Raw genomic sequence first — 15818 nt, 5'->3', positions numbered from 1 at the left:
CTGCAGGCGAGGCCACACGGAGTGATGCTGGTGCAAAGTTTCACATGGAAAATTAAGAGCAGAGCCAGGCCCAGGAGGCCCTGGTGACAGTTGTGAGTGGGGGAACGCTCTATTGATGCTGCTGTGCGGTTACCACTCATTGTAGCAACCCCACAACTTTTCTATTCGAACCCTCCTCGCCATGCTGGCCCTTCTGTGGTTCATCCTGACCCACCCTGGTGACTTCTAGAGGCAGGCTCTCACCTTTCAGTCAGTCACCCTTATCCCAGTGCTGCTGTATCTGGGTTGCAGGGTCTGCAGGCTGCTCAGCATCCTGGTCCTCGTGTTTTCAGGTCTGCCTCCACAGGTCGTCAGTGCATAAGGGCATGTGCTGTTCAACTTGGTGCCAGGGCACTCCAGAGGGAGAGCCCATAGCAAGGATGTCTGACCCTGCATGTGTGGAGAAGTTGGAACTCTTAGAACAAGACTAGAAGTTCAAATTTTATTTCTAGTTATAGAAATAAAATACAATATGAAATGTACTTTTTCTTTTTATAATTTTACCATAAATATGGATTAATTGGTCCTTTGGTAACTTGAATATGAGGATGAAACATTTTACAAAGAACAAAGATTGGGAATCTTACATATTTTTAGTAGTTATGAGGAGAGCCTAGTAACTCTTTAAAAGATTGGTAAAATATAGTCTTAGTGATTTTTCCGAATGAAAAAATAAGGGACTTTCACAGTAATGTTCGTTTTTTACCGGTAAAACATGGACCAGGATAGACTGTATGCACAGTTTTCCCCTAGGTGTGTGAGTGTGCACAGTGCTCCCCTAGGTGAGTGTGTGTGTATGGTGCTCCCCTAGGTGGGTTCTGTTAGCCAGAACAGTTGAAGATTGATTGACTTGTCGAGGGCTGGTGGTGTTTGCTTTTAGCAGATGTACAACCTCCACTGTGTTAATCCTACTGGGTTTGCATTGACCATGATATGCAGTGGATTTTGTCCTTTTGTGCCTTTTTGTAATTTAAATTGGGGTGTCTGTCATCACGTGAGTGTCTGAGTGTGAGCTGAGGGCTACCTGCACAGCAAGATACTTGAATGCCACCTCCTTTAGTGAATGTCTTCAACATTCTCTCTGCTGAGGCTTTGACTGATTTGTGCACAAACGGAATTAAATGACTGGGCCTTGCTCACATCTTTGAAGATGAGAATACTTTGGAAAAAAACTCAAGAAGGGCCGAAGGAAGGACAAGGCCCGGGCTATTTAATTCATACTGAGTGACCGGGTTTTGTTTGATGGACCACTCCATGTTCTGGTGTGTATTTTGCTCTGTTGTTGGAGGCTGTTCCTAGATGCTTGCTCTGTGGCAGGGCTGAGGGCCTGGGCCGCAGTGACCATACAGGCAAGGTCCGCTGTGCAGAGGGGCAGACAGCAGGCAGGAGCATCAGTGAGGTGTGCTGCTTAGTGAAAACAGAAAAGGAGTGATCAGGCTGGGGTCTGCGTGACAGGATGAGCCCAGGTACAAGTGGGGTCCGTCAGGCTTTGGAGCAGGAGCGAGCCTCTGAGCAAATGTGCGAGATGGTGCCTTTTGGCAGCCAGGTCAGCTGACATCTCATGTGGGTGTGGGAGAGTCATGCAGAGCCTGTGAGTCTGCTTATCGTAGGGAGATCGTGCTGAACTGTTCCATCGCCTCACCTTGGCGTGTATTAAATGTAAAGTCACGAGCAAATAGAATGTGTGTGACATCTGTCAGAAAGCTTGTTGTAAGAACATACTACATGTGTAATATTTTGTTTCCATAGCTATAGACATGGCAGAAATATATCCTTGTGAATGATCAATGTATTTATGCTTTTGAGGTTGTTATTTTTTTCTTTTTATAGCTAATATATGTGTTGTGAAGATAGATGGTGCCCCGTATCTTTGTAAAACCGATGAGGTTGGAGAAATATGTGTTGACTCCAATGCTACAGGCACAGCGTATTATGGACTACTTGGGATCACAAAGAATGTCTTTGAGGTTTGTACTTTATGTTGAAGTTAAGTTCTGAGAGCTTCCATGGGGCACAGTGGGTGGTGGTCCGACCTCCTTGGCACCTGCTCTGCTGGGTTAGCTCAGGGGAGTTGAGGCTGCCCAGGCAAGCCAGTGCTCTGTATGCTAGAGTTGTTGGGGTGTCTGGAGAGCCCAATGAGTGCCCACTTTTCTGGGCCAGGCACTGGGAGCAGTGGGAGGAGAGGATAAAGCAGGAACAAAGCCTGTGGGGGTCATGCTGTGCACAGGGGCCAGAGGAGGATCTCCTCAGCCAGCAGAGACTCTGGTCCTGGGGTAGCCTCTTTCCCTCCGTAAACATGGGTGACAGCCCTATCTGAGGAACCACACCCTGGCTGTCAGGCAGTGTACGCGCCGAGCTCTCCCACCTGCCTGCTGACTCCTGGCTGGTTGGTTGATTATCTGTGGACCATAGTCTGACTGTTCCCCTCTCCGCTCTGTGCAGACTGTCCCGGTCACTGCAGGAGGAGCACCCATTTCGGACAGGCCTTTCACCAGGACTGGGCTGCTGGGCTTCATCGGCCCTGTGAGTAATCCCGCCACCGGGACCAGGGTCCTTCTTGTGCTCACCTCTCAGGAGGGTATGCTGCCAATATATAGTGGGCATCTAGAGTGGACACAGGACACTCTAGATGCCCACTACATCAACCCAAAACATCACTGGTGCCAAGTTTGGGAACCCTGCCGATGTCCTGTAGCACTCAGAATTCTTTACAAACTTCACCCACAACTGTATTTCTATCTCTGACCTTTCTCCTGCCAACTCTGTCCCTGCATGCCCCTTTGCCCAATCTGAACCCACTGGTCTGTAGGGCCCCTTCATCCCACAGTTGCCTTGCCCCGAGTTTCACCTGTCATCATGTAAGGGACATGGTGCTCCCATCTCCTTGTAGCAGGGCCTGACTCACAGGACCAGCTTGTGTGTCCTGAGTCCTGACCAGCTTCCTTGCCTTCAGGATAACCTGGTCTTCATTGTGGGCAAGCTGGATGGGCTGATGGTGGTCGGAGTTCGCAGACACAATGCGGATGACATCGTGGCCACTGCGCTGGCGGTGGAGCCCATGAAGTTTGTCTACAGAGGCAGGTGATGCGCTGCGGGTCCCTATGTTATGGCTTTAGATCCTTTTTCCACTTAAGGTTGGAGAAGTCTGTTTGCAGTGGAAAAAAGCCCAATGACTTGAACAAACCAACCTAAAAATTCCTGTTTATTAGAGAAACCTCAAAAAGAAAAGGATGGCACTTGCAGCATGGACAGCAGAGTTAGTGTCCTCGCTGTCCCCAGAGCTCACGCTGTCCTTTAAAACAATGTGATCTGAATGTATAACTGGCACAGGGACCAGCCCCAACACCACAGAGGGAGCCATGTGCATGACCTCACAGATGTACATTGGAACAGCCAGTACCACGTTCTGTGCAGCCAGTTCCTTTTCTCCTAAGGTTTAGCAAGACATACAGAAACCCGGCCTTGCTCCTGGGATAGAATCAGTCCAACTTTCTGAATGTGTTAGGCAAGACTTTAAAGATTCTCATCTTCATTGAGCAAATGAATGGACCTCTGGCCTAGCCCCAGTGGCTGGGGGCAAGGAGGGGAAGCCCTGTCCAGCTCCTGAGCACTTTGTCCTGGAGGAAGCAGCCCCTTCTCCTAGTTGATCCACTCAGCAGGCTGTATTTAAAATTTTTATTCTTCTCAGGAAGTGCTTTTATTATTCAAACTAGGGTGCCTGCCTGTGAACCTGGCCAGATCCTGCCTTTGAATATACCTTAAAGAAATCATTAGCCAATTCTGGCAAATGGTGGGTCAGCATGGGCTGCTGGCCTTCCCCCAGGAAAAGATGATGGGTGTGGGATAACTGCCCAGGAGAGACCAGCAGGGCAGTCCTGTAGGTGCATGCAGCCTAGAGTGTCCCAGAACATCACTGCCTCTCCTCACAGTGGAAACCAGGGATACTGCTGGTACAGGTGTCTATGGGGTAACATCAGGGTAGCCCATACCTCTCCTAGGGTGGATTATAGAGACTGACTCCTTGCATGGCCACCAGAACCTGATGGTGCCTAGAAGTAAAGTCCCTGTTCTGAGCAGGTACCCTATGATGCAGTGCCAGCCTGGATGATAGGCTGGGGTTGTCGGATGATTGCTCTGCAGGTAGACAGCATAGCCTGCCTGTCCCCATCAGGGAAGAGCTTGAGGACCACAACCATTTTGAAATAGAACTATAACTGATTGAATGTGTGTGCCACTGGGATATTAATAACATGAAATGAGATCAAGAAACCATAACAGTTGTTTACACAAAGAACATAATAGATGGAATAAATAGTAGGATAGATGCAGCTAGCAGGGGTGGGCAAACTTTGACTCGAGGGCCACAATGGGTTCTTAAACTGGACCGGAGGGCCGGAACAAAAGCATGGATGGAGTGTTTGTGTGAACTAATATAAATTCAAAGTAAACATCATTACATAAAAGGGTACGGTCTTTTTTTTTTTTTAGTTTTATTCATTTCAAACGGGCCGGATCCGGCCCGCGGGCCGTAGTTTGCCCACAGCTGAGCTAGAGAAAGAATTGATAAGCTGGAAAGTCAAATTGAGGAACTACTCTAGAGGTAAAGAAATAGAAAGTTTTAAAGAAAAATTAAAAGAGATGGGGAGAAGAAAAGAAGAAGGGCTGGCAATCTAGGTATCACACTTGGGAGAGGATGAGGGAGTGATTGCAAAGCAGGAGGCTGGAGTGCTCTCGACTTGAGTAGGGCCCATATGGCTGATTTGGCAATGTCTCCCCAGCTGATACAGGACCAGGCAGAGTACTAGGGCTGGTACAAGAGAACGACAGTGCAGTAATATTTTTTAAATTTTTAAAAGGAACTCTTAGCCTGGATTTTGTATTTATCCAAATTGTCACTTAATTGTGCAGTTGGAATAAAAATATTCATGGGTCTATAAATTTTAGAAGTTTGGTTACCAAAAGATCCTTTTTGTGAAAATACTCTCAGATGAGGTACTAAGAAATACTCAGGAAATGCTACAAGATGTATGAAAGTAGGGAAAATTTGCCCTGGCTGGTGTGGCTCAGTTGGTTGGAGCATTGTCCTGTGCACAAAAGGTGGCAGGTTCGATTCCCGATCAGGGCACATACCCAGGTTGTGGGTTTGATCCCTGGTCAGGGCATGTGCAGGAGGAAACCAGTCGATGTTTCTCACATCAATGTTTCTCCCTTTCTCTTCCCCCACTTCCTCTCTCTAAAATCAATAAAAAAAGGAAGTAAGGAAAATTTAATACTGGGTAAAGTTTGTTGTATAAGAAACCATGTGTGTATGTGTGTGTGCACACGCACACATGTACACATATGCACACTAGTCAAAGGAGAGAATGAAGTTATGTCCATAAAGGCCCAAAATTAGAACCTTAGTCATGCATGGTGGTTTGATGGGGAAACCAGCACCTTTTAGGAAAAAGGTATATAATCTCAAGTTTAAAAGAAGAAAAAAGGCGACACAAAAACATGTTGAAATTCTTAAAGTAAGATGGGAGAAACAGGTGCAGTAAACACAAGCAGATTAATTCAGTGAGAGATAGATTTCATCTGCTGGATGAAAAATGTAACTCATAGAACTTATAGACAAAGGTTTTTGCACAAAGAATGTGTCATGTTATTAACATCACAATTAAGGAAAAACACCTGGTGGTTTTGATTTGTACCAGAGTCCTCCCTGTTTTGGTGAATTTTCAGTCATATTTGAGGAAATTAGTGACTGGTTACTTTTTAAATTCTCAACAAGATTAGAGACTGGCTATTTTTTAAAGCCCACTGTTCAATTGATTCTAAACTAGCACTTCTGCATCATCCTTTCAAGAGAGAAGAGGTGTCTGCATCCCTTCTGGCATCCCTTGCTGGGTGGTCATTTCTGTCCTTGTCCTCCCCCAGAATCGCTGTGTTCTCCGTGAGGGTGCTGCATGACGACCGGATTGTGCTCGTGGCTGAGCAGCGGCCGGATGCTTCCGAGGAGGACAGCTTCCAGTGGATGAGCCGCGTGCTACAGGTGGGTGCGGAGGCACACTCCTTCTGCCTATCTGTTGGTGTGTGGTTCAAGGCGAGTCCACCTGTCCTAGCATTCCCCATTTCATTCTTTCAGAGTAGGCGGTGAGTCCCTGCTCCCACTCTGTGCTTGCAATACCTTCGCATTTCTGTAACCATGCTGAGCAGGCCAGATGTGCAATTGCCCCACACTTACTCGTGGGAATGACTTGTTTGAGACTCATGGCTTCCAGGATCCCTTCTTCATTCTGTGCTGCCTGGCACTCAGTAGGCACTAAGTAAACACGCAATTTGTGAGGAGGAGGAAATAGCATTTGAAAATGTAATCTGTACAAGGGTTACTGTGCCTTTATTATCTAATAGCAGCACCATGAAGCTGCTGTCAATTAGAATGGTTTTAAATGAAAATACCGCCTAGATTTGCAGTGAGCTGACCCCCAGGGTCTAGGTGAGCGGATGACGTCATCTCATGTTTATTAGTAACTGAGGTCTGCCTGGTCTTGGCACGATGGCTGAAATAGCCACATCCAGTGTAACAGCTCTTTCTTAGGGAGTTTTCTTTTATATAGGAGAGAGAGGGTATGTACTGCTGGTGTGCGGGTCAGGAATTAATAAATGCCACCAGCAAGAAGCATCCTGTGCTGTAGGAAGTGAGAAGAGCCCGGGAAAGGCCAGAGGAAGGAAATAGTTTTAAACTGGACCCGGAAACGTGAAAATGAGTTTGCTTCTCTTTATTTTCACCTCTTTATATAGAGCAGTGGTTCTCAACCTTCCTAATGCCTCGACCCTTTAATACAGCTCCTCATGTTGTGGTGACCCCCAACCATAAAATTATTTTCGTTGCTACTTCATAACTGTAATTTTGCTACTGTTATGAATCGTAATGTAAATATCTGATATGCAGGATGTCTTTAGGTCGCGACCCACAGGTTGAGAACCGCTGATGTAGAGCAAAATATATTAACTTTAGAAACTAGAGGAAGCAAGTGGAAGAACATTAGTCAGCCATCACCCAGAGAAAACCACTGTGAATACCTTGATGTCTACCCTCCATATTGTTTTACTACATACACCCTAGAAATATGAGTTGATATATGATCCCTAAAATTTTAAGATTCATAAAAATCCATGGTTATTCATTTTAATTTTAAGGGGTTACACTATTTTGTTTTATAGATGTCCTCTAACTTAACAAGTTCCTTATTGTTGGGCATTTAGGTTAAATTGCCAGTTTTCAATGTTCTGAATGAAAGTTCTTAAAACTAAAATCTTTGTGTATGCTCTAAATCAGTGATGGCGAACCTATGACACGCGTGTCAGAGGTGACACACGAACTCATTTTTTTGGTTGATTTTTCTTTGTTAAATGGCATTTAAATATATAAAATAAATATCAAAAATATAAGTCTTTGTTTTACTATGGTTGCAAATATCAAAAAATTTCTATATGTGACACGGCACCAGAGTTAAGTTAGGGTTTTTCAAAATGCTGACATGCCGAGCTCAAAAGGTTCGCCATCACTGCTCTAAATGTTTGACTTAATTTTCCTAAAAGTGCTGTTACCTGGTCCAAGGTTGTGCTGATTAAAAAAAAAAAATGCACATTACCAGATTACAGGTCTAGTATTTTGACAGGCAGGAAAGAATGTGGCTCAGAGGTACATGGGATTAGGGAGCTGTAAATCCAGAAGTATTTGATGGAACAGGGAGTTTTGGGAACTGTTGATTGGATTCAGATTGTAGAGAACCTTGAACACCAGTCTAAGAAATGCACCATTTGTCAACAGTGGGAAACATGGAAAGTTAAAGTTAGTAGCATGACGTAGGGAAACCAGTCTGGAGGATTAGTGTAGTATGTTTTGAGGAGTGGTGGGACTGGCAGAGGGAGACAAGTATAACAAGGGTAATTTAATAGTTCAGGCAAGAGATGGAAAGGTCCTACCATTTGAACTTTTCTGTCTGCACAAGACTTGTAAATAAACATTGTGTACAAAATTTCTAAACAAACAAACAAAATATATGATATATACATATATCGTAGTTTTCAGTGTACAGGTCTTTTACCTCCTTGGCTTAATTTATTTCTAGGTATCTTATTCTTTTTGATACAATTGTAAATGGGATTGTTTCTTAATTTCTCTTTTTGATAGTTCATTATTAGTGTATAGAGATGCAACAGATTTTTGTATATCACTTTTGTATCCTGAATGTGTTTACTGAATGTGTTTAATATTTCTAGTTGTTTTTTGGTGGAGTCTTTAGCATTTACTGTATATAATATAATGGCATCTTCAAATAGAGACAATTTTACTTCTTTTTAAAAAAAATATTTTATTGATATTTTACAGAAAGGAAGGGAGAGGGATAGAGTTAGAAACATCGATGAGACAGAAACACCGATCAGCTGCCTCCTGCACACCCCCTACTGGGGATGTGCCCCCAACCAAGGCACATGCCCTTGACCAGAATCGAACCTGAGACCCTTCAGTCCGCAGGCGGACGCTCCATTGACTAAGCCAAACCAGTTAGGGCGACAATTTTACTTCTTGCTTTCCAATTTGGATGTCTTTTATTTCTTTTTTTTCTCTTCCTTTTCTTGCCAGATTGCTTGGGCTAAGTCTTCTAGTACTAGGTTTAATAACAAGCATAGGTATCCTTGTCTTGTTTCTTATCTTAGAAGAAAAGGTTTCAGCTTTTCACTGTTGAATATGATGTTAGCAATGGGCTTGTCATGTATGGCTTTTATTTTGTTGAGGCACGTTCTCTCTATTCCCACTTTGTTGAGTTTTATCATAACAGTAACAGCTGATGTAATAAAATATCTAGTCACAATTCAGATTTACCCGATTAATGTTTTATTTGTTTGTTGGTCTCAGGATCAAAATGAGGTTTTAAAAAAATTGTACTTGGAAGGGACAGGTCTTCAAGTCTTTTTTAATCTTTAGACTCCTCCTCTGTCATCATTTTCTTGCAATTTGTTATTGGCAAAAACAGGTTGTTTGTCCAGTATGTTCGCTAGCCTGACTTCTGATGACTACACCTCTGCAGTATCATTTAATGTGCTCCTCTGTCCTATCATTCCTACATGTTGATATTAGATCTAACAGTTTGACCATGCTCAGATTTGGTTTTCTGACAATGATCCTTTATAGAAGGTGGTACATGATGCCTGGTTGTTTAGCACTCTTGTACCCAGTGATGTGTTAGGACTTCACAGTGGTGCTTCTTTGATGCTGTTATTCCTTCTTCATCGTTCACAGGAGCAGCGGTAGAAGTTTCTTCTAGAAAGAGTGCTGTCCTGTTGAATTCCCTGGGGACTTGGAGGGCAGGCCATGCAGGAAAACAAGATCAGGGATTGATTTCAGAGGAATGAGCTGGTTTCCTAGAAAAGTAAAAGTGACCACTGGGTTTTATTTTATTTGTTTCATTGTGAACTAATGGATTTAAACATACTGGATGTGTTTCAGATTATTATAGTTATTTTATTTTTCAGTGGTCAGTCAGGGCCTCTTCAGGTTGGCTTGTGAGGCCTTTTGTAACACCCCTGCTTCTAAGGCCAGACTAGAGAGCAGAAGGCTCAGCTGCCTGGAGAGGTGGTGCCTTTCCTGTCCTAGACCTGTCGGGGCTGGGACCCCAGCTGCCTTACAGGGGAAATGGAATTTGGGACCACCATCTGGGCACTTGATGTTACTGGCTTAGTCACTGTTTCTGGGCTTTTTTCAGTGGACAGAGTAGGAAATGATGTCTCTTTGTCTGCAAGATTACCTACATCATGAGTTTATGTTGCTAGTTTTAACTCCGATTCAAGATTGAAGAATTTTTATTTAACTTATTGATCTCCTTTCTCCCACACTAAATGACTCGAACAGAATCCTCCTTCACCTTAGGCCACTCCACCCACCCTGTAGTCACAGAACCGCAGTCTGCGCACGGCCTCTAAAACTGAGATTTTTGAGAGCAGCTGAAGATGTTTTTTCAATTCTTTTTGCCCACAGGACATATCCACTTGGGGGAGACTAATCAAGTCACTGTGTTTAAAGTCACTTTAAATAGACACTCTCTGTGGGGCTGTGCCACCAACCTGATTCTAGTTTGCTTGAGTTCATTTGTTTTGTTTTACTTTCAGTTGTTTTAAGTGTTTTGTATGTAAAAGATATGTGGTTCCAAAGTAAAATCTGAAAGCAAAGTATATTCAGAGGAGTTCAGCTTCTGCCCTTGCTTGTTCACTCCTCCCACAGGAGGTCATTTAACATGTCTTTTGGCCTGTAAGTGGTTACAGGTTTATGGACATGTATATAGACACATTGTGTGTGTGTATGTGTGCGTGTGTGTGCAAGTGTTAAATGATAGAAAGTGTACATGCATGCATCTTGTTTTCTCATTTAACAAAATGTCCTGATGTCACTCTGTCTTCTTGACCTTTGGATTGTAATGTCCTCACCCAGTGCAGTGCCCAGCCTTTATCTTCCTAGCTGCCTTCCGTTGGTCAGCATGTGCTCCAACATCACTATGCAGTGTGTCGGGTCTCAGAAGTCCTTCCTGTCCTGTATCCTCCCTTCCAGGCCATTGACAGCATCCACCAGGTGGGCGTGTACTGTCTGGCCCTAGTTCCTGCCAACACCTTGCCCAAGGCTCCTCTCGGAGGGGTTCACGTCTCTGAAGCCAAGCAGCGCTTTCTGGAGGGGATGCTGCACCCGTGCAATGTGCTAATGTGCCCACACACCTGTGTCACCAACCTTCCCAAACCTCGCCAGAAACAGCCAGGTTAGTTGTGCATAACAGCTTTAAAATGGGTGGCAGCCACCATCATGGTTAAATGGTGCAACCCAGTTAGGGTTAAGAGCCAGAGTGGCATACCAGGCCAGTCACCAGCTCCTCCCTCCTTGGAACTGAGTTATATAGGACAACACTTTACTACATCACCAGTATGTGGCTTCCTCTAGCCCATCTTAATGGCTGAATTCAAGCCTGGCTTCTTAGGTTTGGATGGTGAGGCAGTGGCTCCCGGGAGTAGAAATCCTGCCCAAGAGAAGCCTTGGAGCTCGGGGGCTTAAAAAGCCTATTTCAGTCACTGCAGTGCTCATGATGGGCAGCCACACCAAGCCAGGACAGGGGCATGCTTGCTCATCCCCTCGACCTTGTGACTCACCACAGCCACAGGTTCATGAGACCTGGGAAGTCTTAACAAATATTCACTTTTCCTTCCCTGGTTTAACTATGATATACAGTGCTTCATTCTTTTGGTTATGTGAATTTTTAGTAAATGCTGGCTTTTCTTTTTATTATTGAATACTAAAATATCATTAAATAAAATATACTTAATCAGGAAGGTGTAATTTCCTGTTTTATACATAAAATACAGTGAAACAATGAAGTAATTAAGAGTTTAGCTGTGGCTGAGGTCAAATCATATCCCCCAGATATGTGCCATATTGTAAATTTCTCAATCTGGCATTGCTTATATTTAAAGAGACATTCTATTCTATTTGTCATTTAGCATAAACCTTGTAGCTGGTTTCCTGAACATCTTTATCATAGTGAAGAGTTGAATACCTAAATCAAATAAAGAGTGTGACATGTCAGTACAAGTCATCAGCATCTTCCTGTTTTCTAGAGGTTGGACCAGCTTCCATGATTGTTGGGAATCTGGTTGCTGGGAAAAGAATTGCGCAGGCCTCCGGGCGGGAGCTGGCCCACCTGGAAGACAGCGACCAGGCCAGGAAGGTAACGGGCCAGTGCCTGGGAGGGTGAGGAGGGCACCTCTTGTGAGGCTGCGGAGGATTGAGTTGGCCTCTCTGCGCAGTTCCTGTTCCTGCCTGATGTGCTGCAGTGGCGGGCCCACACCACTCCCGACCACCCGCTCTTTTTGCTGCTGAATGCCAAGGTGAGGTTGTCTCGGCTGCCCAGTGGAGCATGCACGGTGTATACTGAGGTACCTGTGGGCAAACCTTCTGCTCCCCAGTTCAGTGTGACTCAATGATGGCTTTCCTAGGGCACGGTGACGAGCACTGCAACCTGTGTCCAGCTGCACCGAAAGGCTGAAAGGGTGGCCGCTGCTCTGACGGAGAAGGCAAGACTGAGCATTGGGGACCATGTGGCTTTGGTCTACCCCCCAGGTAAGCACATTGAGGCCTCCCAAAACTCACCTGGGTCCCTCCTCCACACACACCCACATCTGTTGGGTCTTCTCTCGTGGGACAGTCCCAGTGGTGCTGGTATCATGATCATCTTTCCCATGGACTGTTGCAGGGACTCTGGTGGGCTCCTGGTTGCTGTCCTACACCACTGCAGTCATAACAGTCCAGCTTCCGAGGATTAACCTTGGGTCTTAGTTGTTACAGTTAGCTTCTTCATACGTCTGTACCTCCTTGTCAATAATTGTAATCTGTTGTGATTAGATTCAGACTTTTTTAGTAGTATAGTCTTTATTATCTTTCTGCTTTTTATCTGGCTGGTCTTTACCTGTCTCTCCCCTTCATTTTATTATTATAAAGCAAGCACCCTTGTTACCACCAGCCAAGTCAAGAAATAGATCTTTGCCAAGTACCCAGTAGTCCCTTTGCCTTCCTGTCCCAACCACAGCCTCCTCCATCCTCCCAAAAGTAGCCTCTGTCCAGACTTCTGGAGTCGCCATTCTTCCATTTGTTTATAGTTTGATCGCTAGACATTCTTGCTGTTCTTGTCCAGGGGCCTAAAGGATTTTCTCCTTTTGTTAAAGTCCAGGATGTAGTCTTGATATTAGTTGTTATGGGACAATAATCTCATGTATAAGGAAGGTATTTTTAAATAGGCAGCTTCATTTTTTTCAAGAAAGTTTTCTAGAATCACTTTTTTTCTTCTATTTTTTCTCTTCCCTTGCTTTGATCTTCTTCCTATCATCCTCCTCTGATCATGTGTTAGATCTTTGTCTTCAGTAGTCGTTTTCTGTTGAGATGTTTCTGTTTACTAAATTTCTTTTTAACAGTCCCCTCCCTTCCTGTTACTGAGGCTTTGTCTGTTGTCTTTGTTTGCTCTTGTGCTCCTTCTACTTTCATATTCATTTTTTGAAATGATTTTTCATAATGTCTAGTTCTTTCCTCATTTCTGATTTTTTTCTAATTCTGATTTCTGTTATTCTTTTATTTTTTATATCATCTTCTTAATGTATTTTAGTTCATTTTAAAATAGACGATTACAGTTTATGTCTGCTGTCTGTCTGTTTGTCTATATAAGTTTGTGGAAATTTAACCTCATGTGGTGGCCAGCTTTCTGAGGTCTCCTGACCTTGTCCCTTCCTCTCCCCAATCTTATTGCCATCTGTCGCCTTTTCTCCTTCTTGTCCCTTATCTTGCCCCTACATCCTCAATGTGTCTTTCCCTTCTAGCTGTGTCTCTGCCTTGGGGGGCCCTGCCTGATGTTGGGTTGATTGCAGGGACAGCAGGAGCTATGCTAGCTCACGAAATGAGTTCCCGTTGATACCTTTTTGTGTTCAGTTTGATGATGTGTTTGTGGCATGTTGGCAGAGTGACCATGCTGGGTGTGAGAACACTCACATGTGTTGGAACTGCTGTGTGCTGGCCCTCAGTGTGGCCCTCATTTGATCCTCTCATCCACCGATAGGCACAGAGCAAATGGGTGGTCCTATGGCAGCAATACCTGTTGGAACTAGCCTGGTCTGGCCTGGTGGGTGGGCTCAGCCCCTGATAATTGCTATGCTGAGCTGCCCCTGGCCCCAGTGGTCACATTCCTAGTTACTGGTAGAGCCTTGGGATTTGTAATCTGGTGAAACCCACAAACTGGGTTAAATGTGGCATATTTATCTTGACTCTGGAATTGAAACGGCCTGAGGGTGCCAGGTGGGGGCCTTGTCTGACTTGAGGGCAGCAACTAGAAAGGCATTCAGGGTGTGGGGCACAGGTGTCCTCAAGTTTGATTGAGTTTAGAGGAGAAAATGGGTTTTTAAATGTAGTATGATTCCCCATGAGTGTTAAATTATGGGGAATTTGAAACATAAAGAAAAGATGAAGGAACAGTATGGTGTTCTGTGTTACATCGTGTGGTTGAGAGCGATGCAGGGACATCCTGGCCTGTCCCCAGGGGTGTGGACCTCCCTGCAGATGTGCAGCAAGGAGGTACCGGGCCTCCATGTGTGCTGCCCTGGCTCCTATGTTCTCCTGTCTTCTCTCGTGGACAGCTTAGCCCTCAAAGGTCTTTGCGGTCCTCGCTCACAGGGATGGTGGTCAGAGCTTGCTGTTCTAGTAGGCCCAGGCTGCACCCATGCTCCTCCCTGGCCTCCAGGGTCTGTGGGGAGTCTCCCTGCAGTAGAGATAGCTTCTGTCACTCCCTAACAACATTGTGTTCGATAAATGTTTCACTAGTTGGGGTAGTAGCAGCTTTACTAGGTAAAACAGATTGTGTCCCTGTGTCCTTTTCGCCGTTCCATGGCACTAGACGCAGTGCATTGCAATCAACCCCACGCTAACCCTCTGACCCCGTGTCTCCCCAGGGGTGGACCTCATTGCTGCCTTCTACGGCTGCCTGTACTGCGGTTGTGTGCCCGTCACTGTGCGGCCCCCACATCCCCAGAACCTCGCCACCACACTTCCCACCGTCAAGATGATTGTGGAGGTGAGTGTGTGTGGTGGCCCCACAGGGCAGACCTGATCGTGGGCCTGGGTGCTGGTCGGACCAAGGGTTTCCTCTCCTCCCAGGGTCTGGTTATTTCTTCAGGGCCCCACAAAGGGGTTTGCTCCCAGGCATCATGTCTCATTGCACCTTTGATCCCTGTGCTCTGCAGGTCAGCAAGTCTGCATGTGTCCTCACCACACAGGCCATCATGCGGCTGCTCAAGTCCAAGGAAGCAGCAGCCACTGTAGACGTCCGGACCTGGCCCACCATTCTAGACACAGGTACGTGTCTTCAGCACCTTTGGTGTGCATACAGGTCCCCACCAGGACAAACCTCTCTTTCCTTTCATTGTTGCAGGGATTGCATTGTTGTCACCCAAAATACGTTAGGTAAGAACAGCTGAAGTAAATGGTGAGGAGGCTGCTAAAAGGAGCCTGCTGACTGGTTCCCAGGAGCCCGTGTCCACCTACTAAAGTTGGACACAGGATGAAGGGTGACATGAAGCATAGCTCATGTCATGGCAGGGTCTCTACTGCCAGGGGAAGCGAAGATCCTTGCCCAAGGCCTGTGTGCCTGTGGCCTGTAGCTCATGCCACTGCCTCATGCCTGCATAGCAGTTAGCAGTTGTGGGGATATGGACAGTCCCGCAGTATGTGTGCATGCATATGCACGCCCCAACACACACCTATCCCTCATCCCTGTTATTGGTGAGTGCTGCCTCACCCCATGACAACGAGAAGGGCTGAAAACCTCTGTCCCTCTGCCTTGGCCCGTCAGGTCAGCTAGGGCTGATAGTGTCATCCCTGTACCTTATCAAGACACCCCGAATGAGCAGCACCGCACAGGCTCCTTTGGTGACGAGGTACTCAGCCACATGAATGCCAGGCAATGAGCAGACTGGAGTCCTTTTGACCCAATCATACTTATGTGCCTTTGTGCTCCAGGGCACCACCTTTGAGAGGAGGTCAGGATCCATGTTGTCTGTGACCACCTGCTTGATACTCATCGACAGGCATGGGAGCATGTCCATGATGCTCTCACTGGGCAGAGTTTTTGTTGGTCCTGGCTCAGCCCAGATTCTGTGACCTGTGCACTCCTCTGACCTTTTCACTGGTGACCAGAGGACTTCCCTGCAGCTCTTAT

The 15818-nt window shown here is 45.6% G+C and overlaps 1 protein-coding gene across 8 annotated transcripts in view; it reads left to right on the top strand.

Moving 5' to 3' along the window:
- The window catches only part of DIP2A (disco interacting protein 2 homolog A), an 80216-nt gene that overhangs the window by 51760 nt on the left and 12638 nt on the right, over window positions 1-15818 (top strand). For all 8 annotated transcript variants that reach the window (XR_001345801.2, XM_006104798.3, XM_023745969.1 and 5 more), the window contains 10 exons: window positions 1870-2006; window positions 2482-2562; window positions 2993-3120; window positions 5959-6073; window positions 10631-10832; window positions 11683-11792; window positions 11872-11952; window positions 12061-12184; window positions 14554-14675; window positions 14845-14956. Coding sequence is in view for 7 of the 8 variants with exons in the window: in XM_006104798.3 (XP_006104860.1) it covers window positions 1870-2006; window positions 2482-2562; window positions 2993-3120; window positions 5959-6073; window positions 10631-10832; window positions 11683-11792; window positions 11872-11952; window positions 12061-12184; window positions 14554-14675; window positions 14845-14956 (1212 nt within the window). In the remaining variant the exon portion in view is untranslated. The remainder of the gene's footprint in view (window positions 1-1869; window positions 2007-2481; window positions 2563-2992; window positions 3121-5958; window positions 6074-10630; window positions 10833-11682; window positions 11793-11871; window positions 11953-12060; window positions 12185-14553; window positions 14676-14844; window positions 14957-15818) is intronic.

This window comes from Myotis lucifugus, unplaced genomic scaffold (genome assembly GCF_000147115.1).
Source record: "Myotis lucifugus unplaced genomic scaffold, Myoluc2.0 scaffold_608, whole genome shotgun sequence".
NCBI lineage: Eukaryota > Metazoa > Chordata > Mammalia > Chiroptera > Vespertilionidae > Myotis > Myotis lucifugus.
This window is presented reverse-complemented; position numbering and strand designations above follow the sequence as displayed.